Source organism: Centropristis striata, chromosome 18, assembly GCF_030273125.1.
Source record: "Centropristis striata isolate RG_2023a ecotype Rhode Island chromosome 18, C.striata_1.0, whole genome shotgun sequence".
In the NCBI taxonomy this organism is placed as follows: Eukaryota; Metazoa; Chordata; class Actinopteri; order Perciformes; family Serranidae; genus Centropristis; species Centropristis striata.
Genome location: NC_081534.1, coordinates 20268807 through 20290773, shown reverse-complemented (window position 1 = coordinate 20290773; position 21967 = coordinate 20268807). Strand labels below are relative to the sequence as shown.

Genomic DNA, 21967 nt, shown 5'->3' with positions numbered 1-21967 from the left:
TCGTTTCACAACGGCCGTTTCACTGCCTCGTTTACTGAGAAAATTAGGCATTACTTTTCTTCAGTTGCTCCACCTATGCTGGTAGATTCACTGACTGCAAACTAACAGCTGAATCACACATGAAAAATAAAAATAATTTTATAAGCAAACAAAATGCTTTTATGCTTTTCATTTTTTCCCAACAAAACCAAATGGTCCAGTGGTTTCAAATGAATGTTCATAATAAAAATCAAGTCCTTCTACAACTCTCTATCATCCCCAGCAGCAGCTACTGTGTTTTTTTCCTTCAAGTATACATAACATCAAATGTGTGTTGTCAATATACACAAAGCCAATGACCCAAAAAATCTGTTTTGATTTTCTTTCTCAAAAGAGAATGTGGCTTTAATGTCCTCCCAGTAATGACAGAGTAGAGGACGGACGGTTGAGGGCACCTAACCAGTGGTCATTACAGTTCTGCAGGCAGCCCCCTGTATGATATGGGCCTGAGTCAAATGCTCCATGCATGGGAATGACCAGCAATTCTTCAAATGAAGGAGTAATTAATAGTTAGCAAGCTACCTGGCTTGCTAACTGCCACTAAGCAAGCTAGCTAGTTTTACTTAGTTAGTTAGTTGATTTATTGCATTCAAGCACCTTTCAACAGCACACTGAAGATCTCCTTTTACATTCTTCACATCACTACTTCTACTAGGGATGCACAGATATATTGGCCAAACATGGGTATCGGGCAATATTAGCCTTGTTGACTGCAAACGGCCTACAGACAAATAAGACAAATTGCCCCACCCCTCGAGAGGATAGAAATAAATTATTTTATTTACCTAGTTTATGTGCACTTCTTGCTGTTGGACTAGTAGTATTATTATATCTTATATTAGCTAGCTAGTTATGTCTTGTGTTGGTGCACTTGCTTAATATTTGGTTATGTTTGCAAATGCATAAGGCTCAGAGTTATTTGAGAGTTTGGAAAGACAGTGTGATGGAGCAAACTGTTGTGCATTTTAGCTTTTAGCCTCACCTTGAAATGTGGCCACTCAGAAGAGGTACACAGAGCCTTTAAGAGTCAGATGACACTTCGTACAACTGGATCTTTTTCATTCATGTCCTGTCTTAGTTCTGTGACTTAAAAAGTGTCTGTTGTTTAGCCTTTTAGTTTTTTTAATCAATCCATTCTTGCCTATTTCATCTTTGTTCCATTTCCACTGTTTTCCACACCAAGAGAAAACCTGTAAATTACACCACTCACTGTTGGTGTCAACAGCGTAAGAATCAAGGTCATAAAACTGTCTGGTCGTAACTTTTGGTAGTATGAGACCTCCATTTTGGGAAGAGCAGGAACTTTCAGACTGTGTTTACATGCCTCAGCACAGCTGAAAGGCTGCGGTGCCTGTGCTCTTTGTAATTCTTCCACAGCCTCACTGTGTTCTTTCTCAAGTACCCCTAAAAAGAGCACAAAAACAGATTAACTGACTGCAGCCAAAAGCTACGGTGGGAGTATGGAAGTTTTTGAAATATTGCACAACAATGCTGATAAAATAGATTTATTTAGATGCTGATCCAGATGTTTCCTTTTATGTGACGCACAACGAGCCCCTTAACATAAAGAAAAATATACTTTAGCTAATGTTGCATTACTTATACTGGATCTGGGAGCACATATAAAGTCTTATTTAAGCCACTGTAATGGGTATAATAGCTTTAGTTACATCCACATCCATGTCCATTTGCACTATCTATTCATCAGCTGTGGTAGAAATCTAACCAGAGATATTTATACTGCTTGTGAGATAAATTCCATGTGTGACTTGCTCCTTATTCATTTCCACTGAAGGATGCAGGGTTTCTTTGGATTGCAGGGAGAAAAGAACCCAAGGCTTCTGAACTTCCTTACACATTCTTCCCACTGTACTAAGATTGGTTCTCAGGGATCCTACCCAGCCCAACACCTAAAATAAAATCTAAACCGACAAAAACAACAGACCTGAGTTAGGAGAGCAGCCCAGCGAGGAAAATCCACACAGATTCCAGTATATTTAGGACAACGGCCACCAGGGCTGATAAGCTCTGGGTTCACAATACCATAGAGACCTCTTAAAGCACATCCTCAAACACCAGGACCTGGATTTATTGGTAGTGTTAATAAAAATAAACACTAAACAGGTCAACAGCCGACGAGACTATGCCTATGAGAAGGTTCACATAAATGTAAAGTCTTTACATAATTTTATTAGGAACTTTTTGTCATAACTTTACAAAAAAAATCCTCTCAAGCCCTGAATCTATCCAGACCACCCAAATAATATATTTAATTTTTAAATAATATAACAGCTATGTCAGGAAAACAGCACAACATAGCAGCTGCAGTCAATATGAAATAAATTAAGTTATGGCATAAGAAAAAATGTCCAGAACAGTACACTTTTGGGTTGAAAGTATGCAAATTAAGGCATTAAAGGGCCACAGCTCTATCAATCAAAAAATAAAGTGTAACAGCTCTGTAATAAGGCTTGTGAGACTGAGTTGCATCTGGTATGGACAGAGGGTTTAGAAATTCCCCAGGCAGCATATATACACAGCTACATAGTTCATAGTAAAGTTAAGTTCACATGAATCTCTAAAGAAGCATAATTCCTGAGACTGGAAGAAAACTGATCCAAAAAAAGAAACTGTGGGCCTAAAATGCAGGTGAAGTTCCATCACACAAACAAAGGACTAGACAAAAATGTGTTTTTTGTAGACGGGCCACAAATTAAAGCCATGAAAGAGCTGCATGTGTCCACAAAAATTTTGGCGCTGCCTCTAAAGGCATTAAAAGCACATTAATGTCCATGAAAACATGTTCCTTGCCAAATACATATAAACATGATTTTGTAGAGTGAAGTGAGCACCACACTGCCATGGCATGAGTAGATGTGTCTATCTGGCACCTGGTCACACAGTCTTTTCGAAGCATCCTCATTCACAATTCACACTGTCAATTAACCCTAACCTGCTACTGAATGAAGCGACTGCATCGCTGTCTCAGTCTGCATGAAAGAACACACAGCAGAAACAACAACACTCAGAACTTCTCTGAAGGAAGACATTTAGCATTTCTGGCTAGCTGGTAATAACTACGTTTGTGACATCGTTTCCCTGAATATAGGTGATGATTTTGTTGGAAACAGTTGCTGAACAAGATATGCCTGTTGATCAAACCATTCTGCTCTGATCAACATGTTTCTCATTGTTTCTCAAATAATGGGTGCTCCCACTACAAAATAAATCTTTTCAAAAAGGGTTATGATAGCGGCATTTAAGGATACATACAGCACTGGTTTGTGGTTGGTTGTTTTGGTCTTTTGCAATCAATGTAGGCTGCACCTTTTCTTTTCTTAAAAGGAGGGTGGATAAAACAAGCTAAACCTTTGTGGTCGTTGTTTTAATTGCAGTTCAAACAAAAAGTTCTGAAGTGGAAAATTCAACTCAGATTTCATTCACTAACCATGGCATGTCGATGCATCCTTGGGCAACATACTGAACCCAAAATTGCTCCCAATGCTGCTTCATCAGTATGTGAATGGATTACTGGTGATGGCAGGTAACACCAAGTAGTGTAGCCTTGGCAACCAGTGTATGAATGTGTGTGTGAATGGGTGAATGCTGATCTGCAGCGTTAAATCGCTTTGAGTGGTCGCTACGACTAGAAAAGCACTACACAAGTAAAGTCCATTTACCATATACTTTGGAGCAGTACAGTATTTAGCTTGGACCCTGTCTTATATTTCATTGATTTCTACGAGAGGTGCACGTTTGTGGTACAGAGCTGACGATCCATTTATCTTCAGCAATTGTATGTTCATTAAGATTCAGAGAAAGGTTTGGAGACAGTTCACCTTTTGGCGCTTACAACATGTTTTGGAGTTGTCAGCTTAGATTCAGTCGATAAAATCAAGGAGGAGTGTGAAAGGAATGTTGAAGGAATTTGAAAACAACAACAGCACTGTGAAATGACAGTCTCTTCAGTGATGGGTCAGTACAGCGCCACCAGAAATTGGCTCCCATCACATGCTCTTCTTCTATGTGTCACTTTGGTTTCACATTAACTATATTTTTGCATGATGTCTCAAAACCATTAAAAACAGTACAAATGGCATTTAAATATGTTTGCCTATGATGTCTGCAGGGGCTGCAAACAGCCATCTTTCCATTTTTGTCTTTGCGCACCATAATTATTTTGAGCTTCTGCGTAATTTGGTAAACACCATCACTTCTTCCAGAAAAACATCAACATAATAGTGTAGGAGCTGTTTAAGACATTGGGTTTGGCCTCCAACACCTTTGTCACCACTAACACTAACTCCCCAGTCACTCAGTAGGCCTGTGTCCTCTGTGTAACCAGAGACACTGGGGGACCAGGAAAGGACTGTCCGGATGGACAAACATCTGATGCAACAGACCCAGCAGAAGTCTAAAAGCAATGGCTAAATCCCTATAGCAGCCACATAAATTGGTTGAGTTCCCGGTGTATAAACCATAGAAGCAGATGGTAAAAGAGTTAAGGGGATGTTAATGGAAGGTGTGGGCTCTATAACATAAAGCATGGAAAACATACTTTGTAACATAAACTTGTTTCTGATCCCGGAGGGGGTCAACCGGATACAGGTCAACAACCATTCAGTTTGCACACTTGTCCCTTCTCATTGTAAAATTGCAAAACTATCACAGATGAAATGTGCCAATCATCTCAGATGAATACTAGAAGGTGAACTGTGATGTGGAACTCCAGTTTGCAATTCATCTCCCACTATACCTATTTATTTGTCTCTCTCTTTTTTGTCTTTTTTTTCAGACACATATTCGTCTACTTTCTATCTCCAGCAAATTAATAAAATCTATATAATGTCCCAAAAAGGGACATAAGTAAAGGACCATACTAACAATTATTTTTTTCTGATTGAAACATTGATTATTTTTTTTAAATGGTCCATGAAGCCTTTAGTTAACTTCCCCAAAAATAGCAAATGCAACTTCTACCATTAATATTACAATCTTTTATTCAAGTAATGTAAAATGATAACACAATATTGCTGTATTCAATAATAAAATACCTCAATCCTGCATAATAATTCAATTAAATACACTAATACAATACTCTTATTGTATTGTTTTGTAGCATTGTATTATAAATGGAGTCTGGGGGACAAAAAAACTCTTCTTTATTTTATTTATTAATTAATTTTATCATAAATACAATATCAAACGAAACAGTTGTCTTAAAAACAATATAAAGATGTTTTATTTTTGACTCCATTTTTGGAGAAACTCACAAAAGCTCAAATTCTAAATTGTTTACACTTGATGTAGCATAGATCGGAGCCTGCATGTTCCACAAAGTTTATGATCCACCCCCAGTAACTGAAATTAACTGGTAATTGGATTTCTCTGGGTAGCTCGGAGATGTGTGCCGCTACAAAACAGAACTGCCTTTTTCCTCTTTGCCTGTATAGCAAACTGCGAAAATTGCAACCCAGACTATGAGTGTAGAGGACGTTCTGGATGATGATTTTTACAGTGTGCATTTTACAGTGTTGTGCCTATCCAGTGGCGATTCTAGACCAGTGTTCCTGTGGGGGCCAAGGAGGGGCCAGTGTTTAATCAGAGGGGCCCATTAAAAAAACGGCAAAGATGATATTTAAGCATTAAAAACCTTTATTTTAGCTTATTTAAAAATTAAATTTAAGTTTATTTGGACGATACAAATACATTGATTGAAACAATGAGACTTATTAACAATTACAATTATTTTTGTATGACAATGATATTTTATAATTTTTGTGCACAATTACTTTTTTTTATTTTTAAAGTGCAGAACAGTGAGAATGATCTTTTTTTATATTTACTAGAGCTGCATCAATTCATCGATTAATCGAACAATAATCAATTATTAAATTAATCGTCAACTATTTTGATAATCCAATAATTTGTTAGAGCGGTTTTTTTTAAAGACAATAAGTCCAAATTCTCTGATTTCAGCTTCTTCAATGTGAATATTTCTGGTTTCTTTGTTCCTTTATGACAATAAACTGAATATCTCTTTGGTTTGTGGACAAAACAAGAGATTTGAGGACGTCATCTTGTGGTTTGGGAAACACTCATTGATATTTTTATACATTTTATTGACCAAACAACTAATCGATTAATCGTTTAAATAATCGACAGATTAATCGATAATTAAAATAATTGTTAGTTGCAGCCCTAATATTTACACAAGTTTTTATTGCACAAATAAACTATCATACAATGTACATATTCTGGGTTTCTTTTGTGAACAATGAGATATTGTTTGAGCAAAAAATAGCTAAGGATTGTTCCGTTGTTGATTGTTATAAATTGATCATTTTAATTAGACACAGGGGCCACAGCAGGGGCCAAGGGCTCCTTCACAAGGGCAGTGGCCCCTGTAGGCCCCTGTGTAGAACCGCCACTGTGTCTATCTCCGAATGCAGCTGAGACAGCTTGAGGCTGCATCAGGAGGATATGACTGTTGGTGGTCTGTTGTCTTTATCAAGGATCACAAAGCAAAGACGTGTTAGAATTTATTGTGTGGCCTTGGCAATTTGTAGATGTGTGATTTAATGTCTCATTCCTCAAAATGACAGCTAGACTCAAACATCTAAGTTGCATAGTAAGAATACTTTGTCAGTGTTAGCTTGGAGGTACTTTCATTTGCTCAGTGAAATGACTGGGTTACCCCTTTCTCTTCTTTATTTTTCTTTATTTCATTTTTATTTATCTATTCTATCTTTTGACTGATAATCTTTTACTGCCTTTTGTCAGTGTTGGGCTTCTACTTTATCCACCCAAGATGACAAGATATGAGCAAGATATTGAATTATGAATATATCTTCTGCTTGATAGACAGATTGCAACACCAGCCCTGTAAAAGCTGCTGATTATGAGCTGTTAGGGAGGTACAGTGAAAAATGAAAAACTCTGGGTCATTATAGCACTTACCCAGCTTTGCCTACAATAACTGGCTTTAAAGTAACCCATTACCTGCTTCTAAAAAAATCCCATAATGAGAGCAAAATCTGATTTGGTAACTAAGAAATGCAATTTCTCTGGCTTTAATTCTTATTTCTCACCAGCCTTTCCAAAATTTTATAATGACTTGGGCAAGTTTTTGTCAAGCTAAAAAAAGAAGAATCCAAAAGCACGCAGTGAAGGCTTCTTGTTGCTATTCTGAATTACAGTAAGCCTCAAGTTGGTCAAACTTCCAACCATGATTTTTGTCTTGGGGTCTCTGTAATTGCAGCCAACACTCAGCCAGGAGGTCCAGCTTCAGTGCTTCCATTCTTAAAGCTCTAAGTGCCTCTTAGTGGCATTTGGTTTATTAAAACGTTAAATCTGAACCACCATCACTTCCCAGCTCAAACACTCTATCTTTAGCTCTTACTTTCCACTCCACGATGCTAGGATAGGCACATCAACCTGCAATTACTCCCTTCTCTCAGGCACCACAGCATCCTCAAATCTCTGGGATCAAATGGAGACAACACAGTCAAAAAATAAAGCTCTCTCTCTCTCTCTATCTCTCTCTCTCTCTCACACACACACACACACACACACACACACACACACACAAACACACACACACACACACACAAACACACACACACACACACACACACACACACACACACGAATATGTCTCAGCTTATTTTAAGCCACATTGTGCACGTGTTACAACAGCATGGCCTCAAAGGAAAAGAGTGCAGGTACAAGAGTGGCCTGCCTGCAGTCCAGACCAGACAAGACATAACATAACATCACTTTCAAAACTTAAAACAATTACTGTCCTCAATTCTTAAATGCTGCTGTTTAAAAAGAAAGATGATGTAAGACAGGGGGGAACTTTTTGGAACATGTTGCAGGCATCAAATTCAGTATGAGTGTATATTTTAAATAGACAATAAAGATTATTCGTTTGAACTTTAAATGTCTGTGGAGCTTTATGGCATCTTTCAGCTAATTACTTTTGATCAGTCTCAGCACCCTCATCAGTCTGGTTTCCAGACGCAGCAAGCAGCTGTTGTAGTCACAAGGTTCTGATATGCCCACTGTACACGACCAGCCCAGCATCACAGAGCAGACAAAGGTAGCTAGTGAATATATTGGAACATTAAGCAGCTAAAGAGCCAAAAATTATTGTCAGTTGACCTGAGGACAAAACATATATATCAGTCGGCTGATATAATTCGGGTTGTGAACGATAAACCGATGCGATGGATATTCGGTTTAACAAGTGAGCGATACGGCTGCGTCGGTAGCAGCCTCCTCAATCGATACAAATCAGCCATGAATTCCTAGATTAATCGGTTGTAGAGTCATGGATCGGGTATCGCGAGATTTGGAATCGGTTGGCATCTTCACACACTTACAGTTTGATGTTTACCACAGAGAGATGTGCAACCCTAGATATGGTTGGCAAATATTGGCCTATCATAGATTCAGTGTCAAGAAAAAGCATGTGAACCCTTTAAAATTACCTAGTTTTCTGCATTAATTTTTCATTAAATGTGATCTGATCTGCAGCTAAATCTCTAGTATAGTCAAACACAATGTGCTTAACCTAATGCCATTCAAACAATTATATTATTTCATGTTTTTATTGAACACATCCATTAAACATTCATAGTGCTGGTGGAAAAAGTACGTGAACCCTTGGATGCGCCTTAGCAGTCATTGACCCCGCTCTGTGATTTTACGTGGTCCTCTGCTTCGTGGCTGAGTTGCTTTCGTTCCTAAACGATTCCACTTTCTAATAATATCACTTACAGTTGGAATATCGAGCAGGGATGAATTTTCATGCTCTTCAGAATGACCCATTTTGCCTCACAAATATTTACTGCAAGGCTAGGTGCTTGACTTTATACACCTGTGGCAAGGGGTCTGGTTGAAACAACTGAATTCAGTAATGTTAATTACTGAATCCAGTTCCACCTGTTAAGGTGTGAACAATACTTTTGTCCATATAGCGTATGTATTGTTTCAGGATAATGTGGAAAACAGGGGTTGTCCCCACACATGCACAGCCTCTGTCATCAGCAGAGTTATTTAAAGCCACTGAAGGAGCATTAAGTCATGTCTGGGGTGCAGCAGTAGTATGCTAAGAGTCTTAGAGGGGCAAAACAATGGTTGCAGCAGACCCTTCCCAGAAATTACACCCACCTTGCTGTCTGAAAACAGAGGAAAACTCCATAGCATGCTCTGTCTTTCTGTCTTTCCATACAGTACATCTCCCATCCTAATTACATGTTTATGTACTGTGACTGGCTTTTGCCATAGACAGCATGAGTTTACCCAAAAACCTAGGAGATCTAAGTAGCCGTTTACATTAAACCTCACAGTGGCCAGATTTAGATAGGGAGACATTGATTCTGACACACCAAAAAATAAAAAAAGATCCAAATTAAATAAAAAAGCTGCCATGCCTCACTGCGGGCACAGTCACTTTCCTGATGAGATACAGTGGCATATCTGGATCTTAGAAAGTTGTTAAATGTTGACTCCACCCCACACTACTCTGTCATTTAATTCTAAGAGTTTACCAACTCAGCGCTCATCTGCGGCTGCTTAGACGTTGGCAGTTTAAATGATACGGGCAAACCCAAACCCAAAGATATATTGCACAGCGGCTGTTGTGAGGTTGATGACGATCACCATGTTAAATGAATTTTGCAAAAAAACATCTGATCTCACAAATGGTTGTCAATACATACATCCAGACTACTTTCAAGTTCATTGCTTTTATTTTCTTATTATTAATTTTGTCTAAAAAAAGCCTGGCCCATATTTTACGTATCTGTACTTATCTTACTTTTTGGAATGAAAAAGAGCTGCTGCCAGGGCACCAGCAGAGATTGCAGCAAGTCCCTGCTCACGGACAAGAAATAGTAGCTGGTTCCCTCTCTTTCCAGTCTCTGCTCTAAGCTAAGCTAACCAGCCAATGGCTACAGCCATGTATGCTGCAGTTCATGTACATGAAGCAAAGGTAAGCTATTCCCGATTGACAGCTGGTTGTCATAAAGTACCACAGACTGAGGCAACGTCCCAACACAGGCAAGGAGGAGGAAGACTGCTAGCAAGTAAACAAGGACAATAACAATACAGGCTCCAAGTCTTCCAAAAAACATCTCCACCATTAATATATGAAGAGGACAAAGCATTTAACACATTACTCAGGCCTCAAGGATAGACACAATATGTTTTGGTGAGAAGCTTCACTGGGAACCTTTAATGCTGTTTATGGTTTTTCTATTTGCCAGCAGAAAACAGCAGTAACAGAAAAACTACAGGCCTGATTTTTAAGAAACTTGGTGGAAGGGTGAAGCATGTGTAGCACCAAGACAGAACCCATTCAACTTTGGAGGTATTTTTTCACTTTTATTAACATTGTGAGATAGGGCATTACCTTGGCAAAGGTGTGTATGCTCTACAGATGGCCTTCTAGTTCTACAAGATTTATTTCTGTTCTTCATCATGAATTGAGTCTATAGATTGGCCTTTGGTTTATTGCTAATACATATCAGAATGAGGCATTCAGTAACAATACATTGCAGAACCAACCTGCAAATTTTTGGGAAAGTTGGAAACAGTGACTATAATATGATTCTTCTGCAAGACAATACTTTCTGACATGACACTATATTACATTTTCCAGCTCTATTTACTACCTCAGTGTATAGAAATACTTGCTGGAGACTTTTAAAACCCTTGTTCATAACATGACATGTATGCAGATATTGACAACTGTGAGCCATCCAGTACATCCACAGTTATGTCCAAGTCTGTCTCCTGCTGCAGCTCAGTGAATCTGAACGATGAAGCAGGTAGCAACTTAGAACAAAACCTCACTTCTGCCTCCTGGTGTCTTATAGCTGCACTGTGGATCACAGCAGCAAACCACAGTCTTGGCAGTGTAAAAGTCACAGAGGATATACAGGCATAAACCTGCCAGCATCATGATACACTTTGCTATGTGAAATTTAAATCAGAACACAAATCATGCTGATGGTGAGTTTAATGCTTCTAAAAAGTGAAGACTACCTGCTGTCTGTCAAAATTACAGATTGGGGGGGGGGGGGACTTAGACTTTCCATCATCCATTAAAAACTGTGTGTCATTTGAAAAACTCACAGCAAAAAAAAAATATCTAGTATATGTACAAAGCCTCACTAATAGTGTCTTCAGACTGGAGGAAAATATTGTCAAACTTTGCAGTCTTTACCTTTTCAGAAAAACACCCTGTCACAAGCCACTTGGTCAATAACACGAACAAAAAAAACGTCTGTGTTTGTGCAGTTAAAAATGCAAATCCAGGCTAAAAATAAAAGGACACTTCTGTCTCATCTGTCTGAGCAAACAGAGTGTTTAATGTGTGTGCACAGTTGAATAACATATATATGTTCATTTTAAGATCTGTATAACCACCAAATTCAACTGCAGATCACCCAAATAAAAAAATGATTAAATGTCACCCAAAAAGGGAATTTGACAGTACTTGGTTCAATGCTGCTCCTTTCAAACAGTGAGAGCCAAATAAAGAGACAGGAGACAGGGAAGCCTGACACTTCAGAGTGACGGTCCTCCCTGTCAGGACATGGCACCCGTCATTAAAGGTGACATCAGAGCAGGGAGGGCCTTCCACATGAGGTAGATCCTCCATAATGCTGGAGACCAGCTTGGTATAAATACAGTGAGCCCAGTGCCCTGGGAAGAAGCAGCTGCAGCTAAGACAGACAGCCTCCACTACTAAGGATATAACAGCGCAGTGCCGGGACAGCAGCCTCCCGACCCCCCCCCTCAACTGTTTCTCTCAGCGTTAACCTTCCTGGTAAGGTGGCTTTTTGTTACTGATTTTATGTTAGTGCATGGGGGATTCCCAACTGTAGCCGGGCTCTCACTGGGAGGGTCGCTGGCGGAGTACTGATGGCATTACAAGTGTAATGAGCCATGTGCTTTGACTAGGTTTACACTGGGAGAGATTCTGTGCCTGGAGTGCAACAAGTTTTAATTACATCGTTAAAAAAATTCACAGTAGCAGCTTACTTCAGGAGCGTGAAACTGATCTGATCCATTTATAAAAGAAAGATTCTGAAAAATCATTTGCAGCCATCTCCTCATCATGACTGTTAGATTACCTGATGCACTTGACTTTCACTGTCAGTGTCAGTGAGGTGCAGCAACAAAGGACCAGTGCCACTCTGAGATGATCTTTCAGGGTTTTTTTGTTTGTTGGTTGTCATTGTAGACGAATAGAGCAATGATGCATCTTCTCATGAATGGATTCTGTCTTTGCAGGTTTAGCTTCCCAAGATGGACCTGAGGGTAACAAGCGTTCTCCTAGTCCTCCTAGCTTTGGCTGAGGCAACCCCTGAGAGGTACTACCAAGTGGCCAAGACTCCCTACCCTGTCAAGAGTCACCCCGTCAAAAGTCATGGTGAGTCACACATTTTTTACATTCTATAATAACAATCTAGTGTTAAGAGGATATGCTGAAATTAATACAAGAGGTACAAATTAAACCTGGGGGGAAATAAGCAGGAACAGCATCATCATATGTTCAGTATAATAATTAAACTCTAAATAAATAAACCAAGTCCATTGTTCATTTGAAATCACTGCAGGCTGCACAGTAAAATTACATTTAGACTGTTTGAGCCCCATTAAGCATCCATTTTTTATTCAACAATTAAATGTAAACAAATTTATCTGCAACATAGAACCAGATGATACTTCAAGTTACACTTGTGATAACATTTATAGACCATATGCCTTGAAACTTTAATTATAACTGGTGATGCTGAAAATCACAGGTAGCGGGAATTCAGCAAGGATGAAATACAGAGTTACAGCCTGCAATTGCATATAACTGCACTTTAAAAAAAGGGGGAAAAATTAAATGACTGGAATGACTTAACAAGTCACTGTGACCCACTGTAAAACCCTATTAAGGCCGCAATTTTAACTGCTGATCTGAACCTGACTGCAAATTTAAGTCATTATACTTATCATCATTATCATCACCACTACTCTGCCTTTCAGTAAGATCCTGTTTAGTGCAGCCTGGTGAACTGTTGGCTCATACATATCGGTAAATGAGGTAGGCTGCCCAAACGCCCTCCTTCATTAACTTTCATCAAGGTGCACACCCAGCAGGTCCAGCTCAGTGTCTCACTGGTTGAGAGCAGAAGGCTGTGGTTGGTTGAACTGCTGTGTATGTGTATAACTGTATATAACTGTGAGGTGGGGTATAGCTGTAAAAGAGCACTTGTGCTCTAAATAAATAAAGGTTAAAGAAGAAAAAAAGTCACGTCTGCATGTGTCATACAAAAACCAAAAGCAGCAGTCATGAAGTAACAGTCAGGATGATGTAAAACACTATATTTTATATCTCCACTAAACAATGATTCAAATTATGTGTTCTTCAGTTGACAATTTATTCCTCTACTTTTAGCTTTGAAGAGGTTCTGATGTGGTTTGACTGTTTGTCTCAACATAAAAATAGAATATAAAGTCGACAATAAGAGCACAAATTTGACAAATCTCCCAAACAGATGTTGTTACCACATTGCAGACACACCCTAACAAACTGCCTTGCGGTATTAAATTCACGCCACAAAATTAAAAAGAAAAAAAAACACAGACTGCAGAGGAATGACCTCACAAGTTCAAACAATAAATCTATCAAACAAACAGCAAACTTACTCTGACTTTACTCTGAAGCTGAGATCATGGAGCCGTTTTTTTGTTTTGTTAATTTGCTAAGGGGATGTTTATTGCAGGCAACCAAATAAAGAATGGATTGTAGGACTTTGCAGTGTTCACAGGTCACACATGATTCAGCTCCTGTGGCCAGCATCATCACCTCCATTTTGTGGTGTCCCTGACTGCCAAAGAGTCCACTTCTGGCACAAATATCCTCTGTGGGGTTTCAGACACGGCCTTATGTGGCTTGAAAATGACAGTCCTGTCAAAGCATTTCCCTCTCAAAACACCATTTCAAAAGAGAGGTCAACACTATTAGATTAGATTCTTTAACAATGATGCATCCAGAATCATGGCGTATAAAGGAATGCAGTTGTATCAGAGAGGCTTTTTGTGCATTGTTAAAAATAAAGAAATAAAGTAGGGAAATCTTGTGTGGTGTGATGTGTGTGTGTGTGTGTGTGTGTGTGTGTGTGTGTGTGTGTGTGTGTGTGTGTGTATGTGTGTGTGTATATATATATACACACACACAACATTTACATATACAGCATTATATGGTATATTTCTCCACTGCCACAGTTTTATAGGGTGCATAGCGAGTCAGTCTTGCATTCCTCATTAATAAAATGTTGTTAATTTTACACAACTTCTCAGCTTCTTTGGAATCCAGGTTAAATGTTATTGTTAGTGAAAAATATAGATGAGTGAGCAATAATCTTCAGTAAAGCAGATATTATACACTTAATATACAATTTAGTACTTATACATGCACTCATTTGACCTTGCCCATAAGCTATACACCATGTGGCAGGAAATGCATCGGTGATGTTGACAAGTTGCAGACCACTAACTATACATTGAAGGCCATGGGCAGTGCAAGAAATTAAGGGGTGCAGTATGGTGCAGGCAAATTAAACTGAAATGCACAGAGTTGGTTTGTTTGGTCCAACGCCAACAAACATAAGCTTGGTGAGAACAACACCTCAGACCAGTGGTGCTGTGAAGACTATCCTGGGAAAAGGAGTGCTTTCTCCACAACCCGCCCTACAATCATAGGAAGTAGTGTTTTAAGTCAGATCGCGGTCTTATGGAAAAGATTGCCAAACCTAGGGTTATTCACCGACCAAGAAGGCATCTTAGGTAATGCATTTAAAAAGACACAAGATGTTTTGAAATAAAGTCATTTCTTGATCACATACACCTTATTTCAATTCTTCATATCATTGGGGAAAAACAAAAGGTGCTTTTTCTGTCTGTATTGTTGCATGATTGAATTTGTTTTTTCATATCCACCTTCACATTTTTGTGGAATACTGTGCAGTACTCTTTTACATTAAAGACCACAGTTCAGTACAATAGTCTAACAACTCCCTAGATCCAACTATAAAGATCAAACTGAACCAAACAAATCTAAAAAAAATAAAAACCTGAGACATTATGATGACTGGATCATATTACCTGAATAATTTCATCACACATAACTGTTTATGTTTTCCTTAGCTGTTGAAGGCCCACCAGGTCCTCCAGGTGAGCCAGGTCAGCCAGGACCAATGGGACCACCTGGACCTTCTGGAAAGAGTGGTGTAGGACATACTGGACCACAAGGTCCACCAGGACCTCCTGGACCAGCTGGCTACTCTCAAGCAGGTAAACCTGGTGCCCCCGGGGGCCATGGAAAGCCAGGTAGCCCTGGCCACCCTGGTGATAAAGGGGCACCTGGCGCAACTGGACCAATGGGTCCCAGAGGTGCACCTGGTACACCTGGAACACCTGGACCTCATGGTATTTCTTCTGTTGGAAAACCTGGACCATCTGGCATCCCTGGGGCAATGGGACCAAGAGGAGAGACTGGTTTGAAGGGTCATCCTGGTATTCCTGGCCTTCCTGGCAATAAAGGAGAGAGAGGCATTGGAGTTCCTGGGGTTCAAGGACCACCAGGCGCAGTTGGACCAATGGGCCCATCTGGAATGCCAGGCAAACCTGGAGTTGGCAGACCTGGTGCCACTGGCTATCCTGGCGAACCTGGCAAAGGTGGAGTGCCAGGAAGAGATGGTGCTCCTGGGCCAATGGGTATGACAGGACCAAAGGGTCACACCGGGGCTCCAGGTACAGGAGCAGCAGGGAAACCAGGCCAGAATGGAACCCCAGGCATGCCTGGACCCATGGGATCTAAAGGTCCACAGGGTCCAGCTGGTCAGCCAGGCTCCCCTGGCATGCCAGGTGTTGGCAAAACAGGTGAACCTGGAATACCAGGTAGCAGAGGAGCCCCCGGTACTTCAGGAACCACTGGTCAGAAGGGAGAACCAGGCCCAACTGGTTTTACTGGTCAGTCAGGTGCCCCTGGTCCTATTGGCCCAGCTGGTCCACAGGGTGCAAGAGGATTCCAGGGTGAGGGAGGCGCACAAGGACCCAAAGGTGACATTGGTATGGTAGGTGCACCAGGCCCAAGGGGAACCAAGGGTGAACAGGGAGCTCAGGGTTTCACAGGAAAACCAGGTAGTCCTGGGGCCGTAGGTCCTGCAGGAATTCCAGGGCATAATGGTCCTCAGGGTCAAAAGGGGAACCAAGGCCATGGTGGTGCCCCAGGACTCCCAGGTTCGAATGGTGCCCCAGGACCAAAGGGGCACACAGGCCCTGCAGGAGGACCAGGAAAAAGCGGTGAGAACGGAAGACCAGGTCCCATGGGACCAGTTGGGCCCTCTGGTCCATCAGGCCCCCCTGGACTTAAGGGCCATCCAGGTCTTCCTGGCCCACCTGGCCCAGCTGGAATGACGGCTAAGGGAATTTCTGGTCCTCAGGGTGCACCTGGAATTCCAGGTGCGAACGGTCAAGATGGTCACCCAGGTCCTGCTGGTCCTCCCGGACCACCTGGTCCACCAGGTGAGGTGGTCTACCATCATGAGAAAAGCATGCCAATCAAGTCCCACGAGGTTGTGATGTCCCATGAGATGATGAAGGCCCCCATGTCTGCCTTCAGTGCTGTGCTGACCAGAGCCTACCCCCCAGCTGCATCCCCTATTCAGTTCAACCAGGTTCTGTACAATGGGGAGGGCCATTATGATGAACACAGTGGTGTGTTTACCTGCCAGGTCCCAGGCCTCTACTATTTCAGCTATCATATGCATGTCAATGGTGCCAATGCATTGGTAGCCCTCTACAAAAATCAGGACCCAGTCATTTTCACCTATGATGAGTACAACAAAGGCTTCCTGGATCAGATGTCAGGCAGCACTGTTCTTATGCTGCATGCCGGTGACAGAGTTTATGTCCAGGTCCCTGATGAGGAGAGTAATGGCATATTTGCAGCAGATAATGTTCACTGTGCTTTCTCTGGGTTCTTGATTGCCTCAACGTGATTAAATCACCCTCAAAAACATATAAAACATTGAAATACTCAGAGAAATGGATCAGTTAATACAATTCAAAATTGAGACAGTGGATTAAAATAAATATATATAGTTGTTATTTTAACAAGTTTAACTTTACCGTAGTAAAACAAATCTTTAATTTGCTAACAAATTACTCAACTGACAGAAGTCTAAATTCAAGTTGGAATTTTAAAATATATGTTTCAAATTGATCCCTTTCCCCCCCTTCACCATGTGTGTGCCTTTGTAACTTTAAAAAACATGAAACAATATTGGAAGATATCTTAAGTGGTGCTTTACAACTGCCTGTAACATTTACAGCACATCTTTTCTTTGTGTTTGTTTTTATTAATGTCTGTTGTTAAAGACTTTTCCTGTAATATACATACAAAGACACACAGACCTGTTGTACTATATGTTATTAAAGATCAGCACATTCTCACAAGCACTGTGATCAGCAAAACAACACAATGAGAAATTCAAAATGCTTTTTTTTTTTCAAAATAACGATGTCCCATCGCGTTTTTTAAGTTATGTATCACTTACTGTCTAAGACACAGAATAAAACGTATTGTTTGAAAAAGAAATATCTTCCTGTACTGTGTGTGTGTGTGCGTGTGTGTTTTGTTTTTATTTTGAATATTGGTCCTTGACAAGAAGACATTACAAATAAGCAATAATCTAAAATGCGTGCTGCTTTGGAATAAAAGGCATACCTTTGAATGCAGATGTGTTGTAATTGTGGTCAATGGCAGCAACCATGTCTTTCCAAAAGTCAGAATTCACCTCATTTCCTCTCTGTACACAAAAGGATAGTTACAATTTAACACTTGTTTTCACAATAAATTCTCAAGCATTAATTTGAAATCATATCCCGTCAAATGTTACCTTGTGCAACATGTCCACAACTCTTCCACAGAGCAGAGCACCAGGTAGATCAAAGTAGTTGTCATAGAAATAGTATTTTGCTGCAAAGACCAAAAAAAAAAATTCAATGTAGTGTTGGGTGATGTGAAAAAATCCCAGATAATGCAAATAAGCCTACTTAAGAGACAACAGCATTAATAAATTAGAAATTAAAGATGGATAGAATCATTGTACCAGATCTTGTGAAGGAGCTGTTGAGGCTGTTGAAGTGTTTCCACTCCCTTTTTGGACCATAATGTTTGATGATGTCTTCTGTGCTGAGGTCATTGGTTCCATGTGTGGCTCTAATCAACAAGGAATAAAACTTTTCTATGATCTCACTTTAAAGGTCACTGAAAACTATGACAATTTTGACAAAAGGAATTGAGATGTTTTGGGAGGCAGATCAAAAACAATTTTGCAGCGAGATCCTACCGCAAGACAGTTCCATCTTCAGCCAGCTTCACAAGGTTTCCATCCTCCAGATCCACCACTAGTCCTTTAAAACTGGAAACAAATTTCAGCATGTTAGAAATACAGTATATAGACAGAAACCCAGATAACTACCACTGTCCTGTACTCAGCATGGACAGTTTATTGCCTACCATTCCAGAAAACAGAAACTCACGGTACATGCAGCAAAGGTTTAGTGAAATTAAATAATCAAACATGTTTCTTTTTGTTGCAAATGCAAGGTAGCTACAGTTCCTTGCCCTTATCCTTCAAATAAAACAATCTAAAAATTAAAAAATAAAACAATAATCTTTGGTTGAACTTATTATTATTCCTGCCCTCACAAGGACAATTACGTAATTTTGAAGGGTCACAAGCGGAAAGGTTGGGAACCACCGGACCATAGAGTAGGTCCTGCATGTATACAGCCTAACTTAGCACAAAACTAGACAGACTACAGTCTGTCTGCCCTGGGAGGGGTATCCCTCCTCTGTTGTTCTCCCTGAGGTTTCTTCTTCTTTTCCCATTATAAGGGTTTTATGTGGAGTTTTTCCCTGCCTGATGTGAGACTCAAAGGACAGAGGGTTTCGTACCATGTGCATTCTGTAAAAGCCCTTTGAGGAAATCTGTGATTAGTTTATACTTGACTTGCATGTGGAAACTGTAAGTGGGGGGGGGAAGCCTCCCAAACAACTCAAAGCTGTTATATTGAAAAGCTAAATATGAGATGATTTAACTAAAGTTAGTAAGCAGCAACATCCACACTTAGAGCACAAAGTGGAATATTACTAGAAATACAGACAAGACAAAAAGTGTATGGCTTTATAGATAGCTCAGCATTAACTATGATTTTGAATGAGGGGTCCCACCACGGCCCTGCCATGGACTGCCAAAGTCAATCTGAGGTTATTTAGGAACACTGTGACCAGTTGAAAAGTGTATCATGATTACATTTTTAAAAGAATTGTATCAAAATAGTTTGTTTATGTTATGTGTTAATGTTGAAAAAATGACAACCTGTTGATGTCATTATCAACTCCCAAATATCTAGATTTGGTACCGACCTCAAAAAACCAGTGTTGCATCCCATTAAATCTGATTCAAAGGCAAACCTCAGGTGACAATACTACCAGTCCCAAACAGTAGCCAACAGTTCTCATTATATCCCCACCCACACAAACATTGACCTGTACATATACATACTTATCAACCACCCCACACTGACATTATTATAACACCAGAGGAGCTGGTGTCAATTTTATCTCTACTATCGCATATACTTTTATTAATTTATACAGAATTTCCTTTTTCTAACCCTAACCCTTCATTCCTCTCAGCTTTGAATGTTTCACCTTTCTCATAGGTTACTCTATGTACTTAATGTTGTATGAACATTAATATATAACCCACAGAATCATAGTGAGTTTAACCAAAAATGTTATTTTACAATTAGTCCTTACACCCTCAATCTATTCGTATTACATTGTGTTATATTGTGTGTCTGGACACTAAAAGCTTTTCGGGAGAAAAAGGGGGACATTTCATATTGATTTTACTGGGATTAGGGATGGGAAGAAACTGGGAGAGAGGAGCAATGGGATGCTATATGATCTTACAATTGTGTTGTTTAACCATAGGTATTAGATAAAGGCAGTCTTATTAGTCCTAAATGTAATAGTCCTAAAAGATAAACAGGTAGTCAGTTTACCTGATTATCTCATAGTTTGATTCTAAACGGTAGAAACTGCTGCTGTTGCTGTCTCACCAGAAATCCCAGGTAGCAGGGGTCAGGTTCAGAAGGTCCTTGTCATATCCTTTATGCTCCACCAGATACCTGGCAAAGCTCTCATAGATCAGCTGCAAAAACAAAGAGGAAATAACCTCACTATAAAATCACCAATCAGAAAAACAAGCAGCAGTCAAACTGCAACCATAACAACAATGAACAATGAACTGCAAATGTAGTGACATTGTTTGTTATTTTGTTTGTAACACTGACACACCATCATCTTATAAACTTGTAATGGGAGACATGTTTGCTAATAATTCAGATATCCAACAAACAGAGAAATATTCATTAAGAGTCTTGTTTGTTTGCACATTATGAACAATAAGTCCAATTTCCACTTCTTTTTAGCTGCCTCACCTTTTTTAACTGCTGACAAAAAATAAAGTGGTTAACTTTTTATGTCTTCCGACCCTTATATAGATACAGCAGTTTATTATTCTTACCATTTTTATATTTTTTATTATATGCTGTGCAGGTCGCATACTGTGGGTTTTACTGTAGGTATTTTGCTATTGGATGAACCATTTAGGGTTCCTATCCTAAGCACTGAAAAAAAATTTTTTTTTTGGCCCGTAATTATTATTTTAATCATCTATATAAATTCTACAAAGAAATACGAATTCAGTGCTTTTACTTTAAAATAGCAGTTTGTAATGTAGTGCATTAATTGGTGATTATTTGCTATTATGTGTCCTCAGTTTTGTATGTAAATTGAATCATTCGTTCCAAGTAATATTCACTAAATCAGTTCATTGGCTTAATTAGTTGATATTTCCAAGTAAAATGTAATTGAGGGACATCAGTGAATCTGCAATTTACTTGTGTATTTTCATTTTTAAAAAGTGGTTCTATTAAATAAATATTACTAAGAAACAGCCTGAGTAAAGATTACAAAACTGTAAAAACTTGCCTAGCTTTTTTTAAGTAAATGTCACTCCAATTTTTTTTCAGTGTACTGTACTGACAGGATCGGTGGACATAGATGTGACATACATGGGAACAAGAGAGGGCATAAATGAACCCCAGGCCTGATCAACCAGGCCATAATGATTGGCTCGGATTCAACAGTTATTTAGGTTTTGTCACTCGGTGCAACATAATCCAACAGTACCCCTGACTCTGCGGTAACTGTAGCTTTTAATAGCAGCAATTGCATTAAGATAGAAAAATATGCAGCTTCCACTAGGCCTCAGAGGGGCTTTAAAGACAGACATATAGGATCATCATCACCGCCGACGTTCATGCTGTGAGACACGCAGAGTGACTGCAGCAGCATCAGGAGCATCGCATCACCTTGCACACATCCCTTTTCATTTAAGCACGAAGCACACTAATACTCATTCTCAACACAATCTGATGGTACTGGCAAGACAGAATAGACACATGCCCGTGGAGCATATTGACGGTTCCGTGCTATTTTTAATCCAGATGTGTTGCGGATCGAAGCGTCACGGCCACCGTATGATTATGTATTGGAGCTAGCTGCTCACCCTGGAGGTCTCCTTCAGATGGTAGCGGCAGAGCGTGTGGTCCAGGTCGAAGCCGATAACATCACTGTCCGACAGGCTGAAGTACTCGCTCATTGTAGCAGACGCTGGGGAACCGCAGGGAAAGCGCTCCGGGCCGGACGTTACCGTACACACATTAACTTGTGCACAGCAGCACAAACAGTACTGATGTGTGTGCGCGCGTGTGT

At 39.9% G+C, this 21967-nt stretch overlaps 2 protein-coding genes across 2 annotated transcripts in view; one reads left to right on the top strand and one right to left on the bottom strand.

Annotated features, from left to right (window-relative positions):
- Positions 1 to 21967, bottom strand: part of nt5dc1 (5'-nucleotidase domain containing 1) — a 70755-nt gene extending 48788 nt beyond the window's left edge. Inside the window, exons 1-6 of the mRNA XM_059356068.1 lie at positions 21762 to 21967; positions 20248 to 20339; positions 18465 to 18536; positions 18225 to 18334; positions 18012 to 18091; positions 17840 to 17921 (exon numbers count right to left, since the gene is read on the bottom strand). Coding sequence (XP_059212051.1) covers positions 17840 to 17921; positions 18012 to 18091; positions 18225 to 18334; positions 18465 to 18536; positions 20248 to 20339; positions 21762 to 21854 — 529 coding nt within the window. The 5' untranslated portion in view covers positions 21855 to 21967. The remainder of the gene's footprint in view (positions 1 to 17839; positions 17922 to 18011; positions 18092 to 18224; positions 18335 to 18464; positions 18537 to 20247; positions 20340 to 21761) is intronic.
- On the top strand, positions 12296 to 17696 carry col10a1b (collagen, type X, alpha 1b). Its single transcript, XM_059356067.1, has 2 exons — positions 12296 to 12487; positions 15265 to 17696. The coding sequence occupies exons 1-2, from the start codon at positions 12364 to 12366 to the stop codon at positions 17109 to 17111; spliced, it is 1971 nt and encodes a 656-aa protein (XP_059212050.1). The 5' UTR covers positions 12296 to 12363; the 3' UTR covers positions 17112 to 17696.